Consider the following 13530-nt stretch of genomic DNA (forward strand, 5'->3'; position numbering starts at 1 on the left):
GAACACGGTAATCAAACAGCAACGTTAAATCACACACTCCGCAAGCACGAATATAAAAAATCCATTAAATCACAAAAAGTAAAACAACTCATAAAATAAATTGCAGAAGATAATGTGGTTCATCACGAAAGAGCCATTATCATATCAACAAGAAAATCCCAGAAACAAAGTACAACCTGTTTTCCTTTTTCTATTTCCTTCTCCATAATGAAGAGGAAACTACAAAATACCGAAACCCTAACCGAGAAATTATTTAACCCCGAGAATACCCATGAAGAAGAAAGGGGTTTTAGTTGATATCAGAGTCATCGAAATCGTCTTGGAAATTGTTGAAGAAATCGGCGTCGGCGAGTTTGTTGTCGGCGGCGATGACGCCCTCGGCGAAGATCTCGAGAGGGTCGACGTCGTCCACGTCCATTGCCATCGACGATACCTGCTCGTCCATCTCTCCGAACAAGTCCATTGATCTCATCATCTTTCCCTCACTCTCTAAACAAATTGGAGCGTTAAATTAGGGTTTTATATGAATGAACTATGCGACGCTAAGGAAAAACGTGTCGTTTTGTTCATTCACTGTGCATTCCTCCGAAGGATCGAGAGTTTAAATAGTGGTTAAATTGTAAGAAGATTAAGATAAGTAAAATTTAAATTTATATAAAATTTAATATTATCATGTAAAATAAAAAATTATAATAAATAATTAATGTGTAAATTTAAATTCCATTTTATATTTATTTAAATATATTTAAGAATAAAAATTAAAAAATATTTTCCAATAATTTTAACTCAATCCATTTTTGTCAACTGTTTAAACTTAAAAATAGTAATTTTTAAAAGAAATAAATAGAAATTGTTTTCTTAAAAAAAATGGAAGAGAAAGCCAAAGCCCAAAACAAACAAGATGATTTGGTTTTGTCATTGGTTCCTATTGTTACTTGGTAGGGACAGAAAGCAAGAAAGGAGAAGAAATAAGTAGGAGAGAAAAGAAAAGAAGAAAAAATAAGAATGTATTTGATAGGATAAATACAAATAAAATTCTGAAGATAGAATCGCATAGTCATTTGGTATCGTGGGATGAGCATAGAAATAAAATTCACTACTGTGGGTTCCATAGTGAAAGTTTTGCTCTCTCCTGGTGGGTAAAAAATTCACTCTTTCCATTGGTGGGAGAAAAAAATAACTTTTACCCTTTTTTACTTTTTTTTTAAGTAACCCACACTAACTATTTCAAAGGGGCGAAACCACTATAAATGGGTAATTTTTATTAAATTAACAAAATAGGATAAACTTTAAATTAAGACCCATAAAAAAATAAGTCATAAGGAATTCTATGAATTCTGATTAGAAAGTGATAAATTGTATTATGACCTTAGTTTTTGTTCTCTTTTTCATTGAAGTCATAAAAAAGTTTATGGCTTTAATTTTTTTTAATCTGATTTTAAAGTTGTAAGTATTTTTAACTTTTTTTAGAAGTTAAACTATTTAAGACTTTAAAGTTGTAACTAACTTTTTATTTTAATTACTAACATATTTATGTTTGTTTTCTTTTTTAATTTTATTTAACATTTTCTATATTGTTTTATTTAATATATTCTATATTTTTGTATATTGTCTTTTATTTAATATTTTCTATATTTTTGTATATTGTTTTACTTAATATATTTTGTATACTCTCTGTTAATATTAAGGATTATTATTTGTTTTGTAAATTATGAAAATAATGCAAAATACTTAAATTGAAATAAAAATATTAAAATACATTACACATATTTGCTTAATAAAAATATTAAATTTTTTTTGTTACTAATATTAACAAATAATATTAACTTATAATTTATCGAATAATATTAATTTCTTTTTAAATTTTTTAAATTAATTATTATAGTTATCATTAAGTAAACTAATAATTTCATACAATAGTATTAATTAGTTTTATTTTATAAATTATTTAATATTAACAACAGAAAATAATTTAATAATAAAATTAGTTGATAAAATAAAAATAGCATAATATATTAATATAAAATGAACAATACATATTAAACACAAGCTTAAAATTAAAAAGTAGAAACGATATTAACCGTCAACTTGTTTGTATGGATAGTTATTAGCAGTTATGTTCTTGCAATGAGTATTTCTTATGTCTATTTGAAGTTGACTAGTTCATCTCATCATGTATACGACTAGTGATTGTATATTTTAATATTTTTATTTAAATTAAATACTAAATAAAAATATAAAAAATATTAAATATAAAAATACAGAAAATATTAAATAAAAAACAATATACATGAGTATAGAAAATATTAAATAAAACTTAAAAAGAAAACAAACATAAATTCATTAATAATTAAAATAAAAAAAAACTATTTACGATTTTGAAGTCATAAATAGTTTACAACTTCTAAAAAAAATACTTACAATTTAAAAGTGGTATTAAAAAAATTGAAGTCTTAAACTTTTTTACAACTTCAATGGAAAAGAAAAAAAATGAAATCATAACACAGTTTAGACTTTGTGCTCACAAGTTATAAAATACCCTATGACTTATTTTTTTTTAAATATTAATTTAAATTTTATACCCATTTAATAATTTTTAAAAAAAAATTTACCCCTTTATGACCATTTCGCCTTCACAAGGGAACTGGATAAAGCTCCAGCTAGTAAGGTCTTTTGAGAAAAAATTCAAATCTGTTGGTGAGAGAGTGAAACTTGGACAATGTGATTTAAGAGGCAATAATGTCAATTTATAAATATATTGAATTCTCTCCTCTTCATTTCATTTATACTAAACACCTTCATAAAATTATTTCCATTATATTTTTTTTTCTTAAAACAAACAACCAAACATTTAACTTTTTGTCTACTATATTTCTCCTTTTTTAAATTATCTCTCATCTATTTTCATTTACTCTATTTCTCTCATCTCTATTAAATACACCATAAATAAGAAATATGGTAGAAAGAAAAGTTGTTTAATTGAAGAGAAATAGAACATAATAGAAGAAAAATATTTAATCAAAGTCGTTTGATTAGTATAATAAAAATAAAAAGAAGTGGTTCAATTAGTAAAAAACAAATTGGTCCACTAAGAAAATTAACTTTTAACCTTGTTATTAATATTAATTTCACAATTCATTTTATCATGTGGGTTCCATGACTACCTGATCTTTGTGCGCAATGCTCACTCTTCCAACAACACCCTCACACATGTGTGATAAAGCGGGGATCCTTTCTTGGCAAGACAAATTTCATTAACGAATTTGTACTAGTGTGATATAAACTCATTTGCACAAGGGTTGAGGATGGACCTTCAAAGGTTTTTTTTCTTCTTTTTTTTTGTATGAAATTCAGAAAATTGGAATGGATAAGGAGAATGAAGAAGGTAGTTGGAAGAATCACTCCTCCGGAATTAGTGTCACACACAAGGTGGTGTTCCTTGATAAATTAATTTCTTGAATTACTCAAGTAACTAAGGAGATTCACCCTTACACTTTTGAAGGTGATTAAAACTCAATTCAAGGTCTCCCCTTTATTAGAAAATGTGCAGTCCATAAATAGGAATGACCTCAAGTTGGTTACACAAGTGAGAAGATAAAATGATTACCAATAACAATAATTGATGGTATCATTATACCTAATTAAACTAGAATTAAGACACAAAAACATGTGGAAAAATGTTTAGCTCTTGGTCAGCCAAGAGGCAGCCACAAGCCTAGAGTTTCCACCTTATTAAACCTTAATTTCTTTAAATTAAAACAAGCTCATAGGTGGTGAAAATTTAAAAAGAATTGACAGCCACTTTAACAAAAGTTTGAGCCTTTATTTCAACTAACAAAATGCTAATAAAACCACTCAACAAAGGTGACACCCTCTACTCTTCTTGGAACATGGTGCAATTGACAATCTGAAGCTTCTCCACTTGTAACTTGGGCCTAAATTCAAATAGTATGGTTAACACTTGTTGAAGAGCTTCCTTGGCCTTCTTTGTTCTAGCCCTTGGCATAGGTCCTCCAAGTCCTTCTAAAGGTTCCTTGCCCGTAGTCCTTGCCATGTCTTCATCACTCTCTCCCTCTTCAAAAGGATTTTTCCTCAAATCGGCTTCTCCATCTACATCAAAAAGAGTTAAGTCAGACACATTAAATGTAGTACTCACATTATACTCACCGGGCAATTCAATCTTGTATGCATTGTCACTTATCCTTTCAAGTACTAGAAATGGACCATCCCCTCTTGGTTGAAGCTTGGATTTTCTTTGCTCCGGAAACCTTTCCTTTCTCATGTGAACCCAAACCTAATCTCCAGGTTGGAAAATAACCTTTTTGTGCCCCTTGTTTGCTTGTCTAGCATAGCTTTCATTCCTCTTTTCAATTTGGGCCTTGACTCTTTCATGGAGCCTTTTCACATAGTCTACTTTGGCTTGTCCTTCCTTATGCTTAAAAATTGAAATATTAGGCATTGGCAACAAATCAAGAGGAGTTAGTAGATTGAAACCATAAACAACCTCAAAAGGAGAACAACTAGTAGTGCTATGCACAACCCTATTATAAGCAAATTCAATGTGAGGTAAGCAAACTTCCCAATTTTTAATATTCTTTTTCAAAACGGTCCTTAGCAAGGTACCCAAAGTCCTATTCATGACTTCTGTTTGTCCATCTGTTTGAGGGTGACAAGCAGTAGAAAATAGTAACTTAGTACACAACTTTCCCCATAAGGTCCTCCAAAAATGGCTTAGGAACTTGGAGTCCCTATCACTAACAATGCTTCTTGGTAATCCATGGAGTTTTACCATTTCTTTGAAGAACAAATCCGCCACATGATTAGCATCACCAAATTTCCTACAAGGAATAAAATGAGCCATTTTAGAAAACCTATCAACAACAACAAATATGGAATCCTTACCATTACTTGTTCTAGGCAGCCCTAAAACAAAGTCCATTGATAAATCAATCCATGGAGAATCCGGAATTGGTAAAGGGGTATACAAACCATGAGGCATTACCTTTGACTTGGCCTTTTTGCAAACAATACAACGCTCACAAAATTTTTGCACACCTTTCTTCATGTTAGGTCAATAAAAATGCTCTTTCAATGTATCTAAGGTCTTTTGGACCCCAAAATGCCCCATCAAACCACCTTCATGGGCTACACACACAAGCAAATTTCCAGTAGAACACTTGGGCACACATAATTTATTTTCTTTGAAGAGGTAGTCTTCATATCTATAAAAACCATCTTTAGAAAACTTTTCATAATTTTTGAATATTTCACCAAAGGTGTCATCTCCTTCATACATTTCTTTCAAGCAGTCAAATCCAATCATTTTTGTTTCAAGCATACAAAGCAAAAAGTGGATCCTTGACAAGGCATCCGCAACAATATTTCCTTTTCCCTTTTTATGTTTAATAACATAAGGAAATTGCTCAAGAAATTCCACCCATTTGGCATGCCTTTTGTTTAGCTTACCTTGTCCCTTTAAGAATTTTAGGACTCATGGTTGTTGGATCAAGTGGCCTCGGAATAATTAAGAAGAGGGGTTGAATTAATTATTAATGTGTCTTGACTAATTAAAAATTTATCCTTCTTAATGTTACTAGATTCAACTAGGCTTTTACTACTAAGTTAAGAAAGTGAAGAACAGAAACAAAAACTTAACCAAAAGTAAAAGCGGCCATTAAAAGTACACAGCATAATTTAAAGAGTGTAGGGAAGAAGAAGACAAACACAAGATTTATACTGGTTTGGCAATAACCCGTGCCTACATCCAATCCCCAAGCAACCAACGGTTCTTGAGATTTCTTTCAAGCTTGTAAAATCCTTTACAAGCCAAAGATCCACAAGGGATGTACCCTCCCTTGTTCTCTTTGAAAAACCAAGTGGATGTACCCTCCACTTGAACTGATCCACAAGAGATGTACCCTCTCTTGTTCTCAGTATAACAACCTAAGTAGATGTACCCTCTACTTGTGCCACAAAGGATGTACCCTCCAAAGTGTTAGGACAAATAATTCTCAGGTGGTTAGTCCTTTGAATCATTGTAAGGGGAAACAAAAGATATCTCAGGCGGTTAGTCCTTTGAAATCTTTTGTTTAAGGGGAAGGGAAGAATCAAAATAATTCTTAGGCGGTTAGTCCTTTGAATTCTCTTGGAAAGAGAGAAGGGAGACACAAAAGAATTCAGGCGGTTAGTCCTTCTATTCTTTTGGCAAAGGGATAAGAGAATGAAAAGATAGCAGCACATTTTTGTTTTCTGCAGAATTTTCACTTGTAGAAAAACAAGGTTTGGAAAAACAAAACTTAGAAAGCTTTTTGGCAAAGAAAGAACAAGAAGAGAGATGAGTAGAAAGGAATTCTTAGAAGTTCTCAAAAATTGTTAAAGAGTTGTAAAAGTTCTTTTGAATGCAAGTCAAGGTCTTACTTTTATAGACTCTTCATGTCTGGTCAAGAAAACCATTGGAAGAGTTATAACCTTGAGAAAATCATGTCAAGAGTTACAACTTTTGACCTTATATTCAAAAGTTATCACTGGTAATCGATTACCATAATCATGTAATCGATTACACAATGCATTTTATGAAAAGTTGTGACTCTTCACAGTTGGATTTGAATTCCAACGTTCAGATACACTGGTAATCGATTACCAATATAGTGTAATCGATTACACCATTCGAAAAATATTTGGGAACATTGCCAAATCAGTTAAAAACATTTTGAAATCAAATTTGGTCACTGGTAATCGATTATATGAAACTGGTAATCAATTACCAGAGAGTAAATACTCTGGTAACTTAGAAAATTTTTGAGAAAACTCTTTTGTAAAACAAAATTGTGCTATGTTTGGATTTTTGAAAAATACTTCCCTTGTGAAGTCTTGACTGTTGCTTCTCGATTTCTTTTCTTGAATCTTGAAATCAACTTCTCTTGAATCTTGAATATTGATCTTGATTGTTCTTGAATCTTGAGTCGTGAAACTTAATTGTTCTTGAATCTTGATTCTTTGAGACTTGATTCTTGAAGCCTGATTCTTTGGAACTTGCTTAACTCTTGATTCTTTGGCATCATAAAAATAATCTTGGAAGTCATTGATTCCACAATGGTCACTATGGATCACAAACTCCTTGGGATAAAGATAGTGTTGTCATGTTTTCAACGCTCTCACTAAGGCATACAAATCCTTATCTTAAGTAGAATAGTTAATGGTAGGACCACTTAATTTTTCATTAAAATAAGCAATTGGATGACCTTCTTGTAACAATACAGTCCCAATCCCAACATTTGAAGCATCACATTCATTTTCAAAAGATTTTGAAAATTTTGGCAAAGCAAGTATGGGAGAATTGGTTAACTTTTGCTTAAGAGTATTGAAAGCTTCTTCTTGTTTCTCCCCCCATTTGAAAACAACATTTTTCTTAAATATCTCATTCAAAGGTGCTACCAAGGTACTAAAATCCTTCACAAATCGCTTATAAAAACTCGCTAGGCCATGAAAACTTCTCACCTCGGTCACATTTTTAGGTGTAGGCCACTCTTGGATAGCCTTGACCTTTTCTTCATCAACTTGAACCCCTTTGGAACTCACTACAAAACCAAGAAACACAACATGGTCTTTGCAAAAATGCATTTTTCAAGGTTAGCATACAATTGTTCCTTCCTACGCACACACAACACCGATTTTAAGTGTGCAACATGCAAATCAAGGGTTGTGCTATAAACAAGGATATCATCAAAGTACACCACCACAAATTTACCAATGAATTCTCTCAAAACATGGTTCATTAATCTCATAAAAGTGCTTGGTGCATCAGTCAAACCGAAAGGCATAACCAACCATTTATATAATCCATATTTAGTTTTGAAAGCGGTTTTCCATTCATCTCCTTCTTTAATCCTTATTTGATTGTAACCACTTTTCAAATCAATTTTGGAAAAGAAACAAGCACCATGCAATTCATCAAGCAAATCATTAAGTCTAGATATTGGATACCTATATTTAATAGTAATATTGTTTAAAGCTCTACAATCGGAGCACATCCTCCAAGAACCATCTTTTTTTGGAACCAAAATTATCGGGACAACACATGGACTCATGCTATCTCTTACCCTTCCCTTACCAATGAGTTCTTTCACTTGTCTTTGGATCTCCTTGGTCTCTTGAGGGTTTCTCCTATAAGTTGGCCTATTAGGCAAAGAAGCTCCCGGCATGAGATCAATTTGATGCTCAATTCCCCTTAATGGTGGCAACCTACTTGGAACACTTGATGGAAACACCTCCTCAAATGCCTGCAAAAGAGTTTTAACACTAGAAGGCAATTCAGAGTTGTCAAAGGTGTTAGTGGTCAAAACATAATTTTTGCAAATCAACAAGTATAGGGGTTTTTTTGAATGAAACAACCCTTTGACCTCTCCTTTTGTAGCTAGAAAATTCTCCCTCACTTCAAGTGTTTTACTCATCTTTTTTCTCTCTTGTGTTTCCCTCTTTTTGTTCTCACTTTTTGAACTCTCAAGTATTTGGCTCTTTTTTTCTTTTTCTCTCTTTTTCTTGTGGACTCAATGGTTTGAGCACTATCTTTTTGCCTTGATACATGAAAAAGATCTTGTTGGTGAAACCATCATGATTAGCCATATTATCAAATTGCCATGGTCTCCCCAAGAGTAAGTGACTGGCCTCCAAAGGAACAACACCACAAAGAACCTTATCATTGTACTTTCTAATGGAAATATCCAACTCCACTTACTTCCTTACTTGCACCTCTCCATCCTCACTAAGCCACTGAAGCTTATACGGTCTAGGATGTGGTTTTGTGACTAAATTCAATTTAGACACAAGTCTTGCACTTGCCACATTGGTACAACTCCCTCCATCAATGATCACCATGCAAACTTTGCCATTAATCAAACATCTAGTGTGGAAAATGTTTTCTCTTTGACTTTCCTCCATAGACTTCAATTGATGGCCAAGTAACCGCCTAATCATCAACAATTCTTCGTCCGGTGTTTTCTCCACTTCCTCTTCCTCATCTTCACTCTCTTCTCCCTTTTCAACTTCGGACTCATTAATGTACTCTCCATCTCTAAGAATCATGGCTTTCTTGTTAGGGCACTCATATGCATAATGTCCCAAGCCTTGGCACCGAAAACACTTCACATCCTGGCTCTTTTTTTAGGATTGTTAATGGAATTTTGGAGGAGTTTTTGATGGTATAGGTGCTACATTAGAGGTGACAAACCCTTTACTCTTGTCCTTCCAACTAGAAGAACCATAATTAGTGGAACTCCTTTTGGCCACACCTTTCCTCTTCAATTGTTGCTCTACTCGGATTGTTTGTGAAGCAAATCCTCCATTTCAACAAATTCTTGCAGCTCAACAACATCACGAATATCACTATTTAAGCCATTAAGAAATCTAGCCATAGTTACCTCTTCATCCTCTTCTATCTTGGCTTGAATCATGAGCACCTCCATTTCTTTACAATATTCCTCAATGCCTTTGCTACCTTGGGACAACTTTTGAAGTTTGAATTTTAAGTCCCTAGTATAGCTTGTCGGCACATACGGCTTCCTCATGATCCTTTTCATCTCAACCCAAGTTTCCATCAAAGGCTCCTCATTTTTAGCTCTCTCCATTTGCAATTTGTTCCACCACACAAGAGCATAATCTGAGAATTCCGCAGCTGCTAGCTTCAATTTTTGGGCCTCCTCATAGGTGTTACATGAGAAGATATGCTCTATCTTGAGCTCCCACTCCAAATATGCCTCCGGATCACTTTTGCCTTTAAAGGGAGGAATGTTGAGCTTGACTCCTTCAATTTGGTTTGGCCTTGGACCACCACTTGACATGTTCAAAATAAAAATAATAGTAGTTATAAAGAAAATAGAACCTCACCAACTCAAGTGTATCTCTCAAATATGGCTTTTTTTTAATTTTGTACACTCTTGCCTTTTTCCACTCTAGAATTCTCCTTGAGTTCTAAAGCAATTCAAGATAAAGTTTACACAAAGTTCAACCACCAATTTGTGACAAGGAAAAGGCTTAGGGTTAGGCTAACAAAGGCTTAGAACAAGGACAAAAAATTCCAGCAACTACATAATGGGATTTTTTTGAAGGAATTAAACTTCATAATTTGGTAATTCAAACCTTCTAACAGCCAATTATATTACCTTCGAGAATTTTTGAAAGCTATTATAGCATGAACCATTCAGCCCAAAATAATTTTTTTAAAAAATAAGTTTCTACCCCTTTTTTTTAACAAGAAATTAAAGGCCTAATTTTTGCAATGGTTCAGTCTCAATAAAAAAATAGCATGAACAAAGTAATATAAAATGGCAAGGAAGAAATTAGAAGGATGTTACCAAGAAATTTCAGCTCAAGCAATCTTGAAAAACCCTTGAACCGGATCTTTGATAACCAAAATGATGTAAACCCATTTGCACAAGGGTTGAGGATGGATCTTCAAAGGTTTTTTTTTCTTTTTTTTTTTTGTATGAAATTAAGAAAATGGAATGGATAAGGAGAATGAAGAAGCTGGTTGAAAGAATCACTCCTTCGGAATTAGTGTCACACACAAGGTGGTGTTCCTTGATAAATCAATTTCTTGAATCACTCAAGTAATTAAGGAGATTCACTCTCACACTTTAGAAGGTGATTAAAACTCAATTCAAGGTCTCCCCTTTATTAGAAAATGTGCAGCCCATAAATAAGAATGACATCAAGTTGGTTACACAAGTGAGAAGATGAAATGATCACCAATAACAATAATTGATGGTGTCATTATACCTAATTAAAACTAGAGTCAGGACAAATGATCACCAATAACAACAATTGGTGGTGTCATTATACCTAATTAAACTAGAATTAAGACACAAAAACATGTGGAAAAATGATTAGCTCTTGGTCAGCCAAGAGGCAGCCACAAGCCTAGAGTTTCCACCTTATTAAACCTTAATTTCTTTAAATTAAAACAAGCCCATAAGTGGTGAAAATCCAAAGAGAATTGACAACCACTTTAACACAAGTTTGAGCCTTTATTTCAACTAACAAAATGCTAATAAAACCACTCAACAAAGGTGGCACCCTTTACTCTTCTTGGAACATGGTGCAATTGACAATTCGAAGCTTCTCCACTTGTAACTTGGGCCTAAATTCAAATAGCATGGTTAACACTTGTTGAAGAGCTTCCTTGGCCTTCTTTGTTCTAGCCCTTGACATAGGTCCTCAGTGTCCTTCTAAAGGTTCATTGCCCTTAGTCCTTGCCATGTCCTCATCATAGTGGGACCCATACTTTATTTGGAAATTTTTTTCGCCATTTCATGTGTCCCAAACTGTTGAAATTTGTGGTAGATCATGTCTTCCTTGCATTTCACTTCTCTTCTACATTATTTCACCGCTACCAAACATACACTTAATGATGACAAACACAACCCTATCAATGGGTAAAATAAATAAATGACCTACTTATAAAGAGGAATATGAAAGACTCCATTTTTCATAAAATAAATAAAAAGAGTTTTATTTAAAAATTAATAAAGTTTTTAGAAATTAAATAAATGAGAGAAAAAAAATTTTGTTAATTAAAATAATGGTTTCATAGTGTTAGAAAATAAATAGAGTAAAATGATTTTTTAGAAAATAAATGGATGTTTTAATTGGTTATTTATTTAATGAAAGAGTAAAATAAAGTTTTTTTTATAAAATAATAAAATAAAGAAAATAGAGTAAATAATAGGCTTAGAGTATCCTAGTTATAAATAGAGACATATTAAGTCATTTTTTATATTTACGATATATTTTTACACTCTTTTTTCCTTCCAAATTCGTTCTCCCTCTTCCTCTCCCAAAACCCTTTATTTTTGTTAGAAACACCCAAACCTGTCCTAGTAAAACTATGATCCCAGACTTGTTAACCGTTGGATCATCCTAAAATTTTGGCACCATCTTCATAACTCATTTTCACACACTCCTACCGTTAAAATTGCAAAATAATTTCGGTAGAGAGAGAAATTCCCCTAGCATAGAGACAGTGAAATTGAGGCTCTAATCCCTTCTCCTTCTCTCTAACATTTGGAAACCCTAGCAAAGCAACCAAAGGAAAAGCTTGAAGAATCTTAGGGAACTGTTAGGGACACCTCTATCACTGTCAAACCACACACATTAGCTTGCTTAAAGGTAAAGGATGAGTTTATCGCAATTGGAGTTATGGTAAACATGTGTAGGGATCCTTAGAGGATTAAATTGGAGTTAATTTCGGGTTTTTTTATGCGTTTTAATTTTTCTTGTATAATGATAACTATGAATTTCCCATGTTTGACGAGTCAATTAATGCCCTGATGTGAATTGGATGATTTAATTGAGTGTTTCACTTTGAATGTTAGAAACCTAGAAATTTGGGAATTCTTGATTCTTGCATGTTTTCTTGAAATTGATCGAGGGATTTTGTTCCCTATGATGTCATCACATGTTCTGTTCTATTCGTTTGAAATTCGGGTGTGTTTTGAGGTCTGAATTGTGTCTCTTTTTCTTCATGAAACAAAGTTTTTTGTGAAGCACAATCGTGCTTGATGAGAGTACACTCGTGCTTAGTGAAAATCAATTGGTTTAAGCTCATACTATTTTCCTAACAACGTGAGTTATCTTGTATCCTAAAATTGACTAAGAAAATGATTAAATTAGTTTTGTGGTCTTCATAAAAGTTGTAGCCCATGATGTTAGTTAACAAATGTTGTTGGTTTCCCCCAATTCAAAGTTGTATAGTCCCCTAGAGAGTCAAATTATTGAGCAAAGGTCGAGCTGTCAAGATTAAAGAATGATCCAATGTTTACCTTAGGTTTATACATAGTTAATAGTCAAACCGATTTTTGTAATCAACATATGAGTTGTAGATAATTGTCTTAGATTTCAAACAAGATAATGAACTTAATAAGATTAGTACATCCCTTGTACTTATAATTTTACTCTACAAAGGTCGTAGTAGCTTAGGATAAAATGTAAGAATATAATTGTTTACTATACATGTATGTGTGGTTGCTATTAAGTGAATGATTATATGCCTTAAATGTTAGAAGATTGTTATTGTATGATATATATGATGTATGAGAAGTGATAATATAGTTCGATTTAATATATATATATATATATATATATATATATATATATATATATATATATATATATATATATTGTGCCATGTAAATATTACTAATGTGTGATGTGTATATAATTCATGAGGCATAATGACATGACATTTTGGGATTATGAAATTGTGATTAAGATTGAGTTAAGTGGAAAGTTGAACATGTGTAAATTTGTGAGATACACGTGAATATGTGATGGTGGATTGTGACGTTGTGAGATGTTAAATTGTGGACATGGAATATGATTGTGAATAAGTGTTTGGTTAATACTTGATGTGATATTACTTGTGTTGTGAATTGTAAATTATATAATAATCCGACTGGTGTTTACCTTGAGAAAAGTGTTTTATGCGCAGGGTGATAAAAGGATAGTTTAGGGTTCCAAGTTAGGAACCTAAGGTGT

At 32.6% G+C, this 13530-nt stretch overlaps 1 protein-coding gene across 1 annotated transcript; it reads right to left on the reverse strand.

Annotated features, from left to right (window-relative positions):
- Window positions 1-43: 43 nt before the first annotated feature.
- On the reverse strand, window positions 44-578 carry LOC114402283 (small acidic protein 1). Its single transcript, XM_028364797.1, has one exon. It carries the CDS (start codon window positions 473-475, stop codon window positions 290-292), a length of 186 nt encoding a protein of 61 aa, XP_028220598.1. The 5' UTR covers window positions 476-578; the 3' UTR covers window positions 44-289.
- Between the last annotated feature and the right edge of the window lie 12952 nt (window positions 579-13530).

The sequence above is a fragment of the Glycine soja genome, chromosome 20 (genome assembly GCF_004193775.1).
Source record: "Glycine soja cultivar W05 chromosome 20, ASM419377v2, whole genome shotgun sequence".
Lineage (NCBI taxonomy): Eukaryota > Viridiplantae > Streptophyta > Magnoliopsida > Fabales > Fabaceae > Glycine > Glycine soja.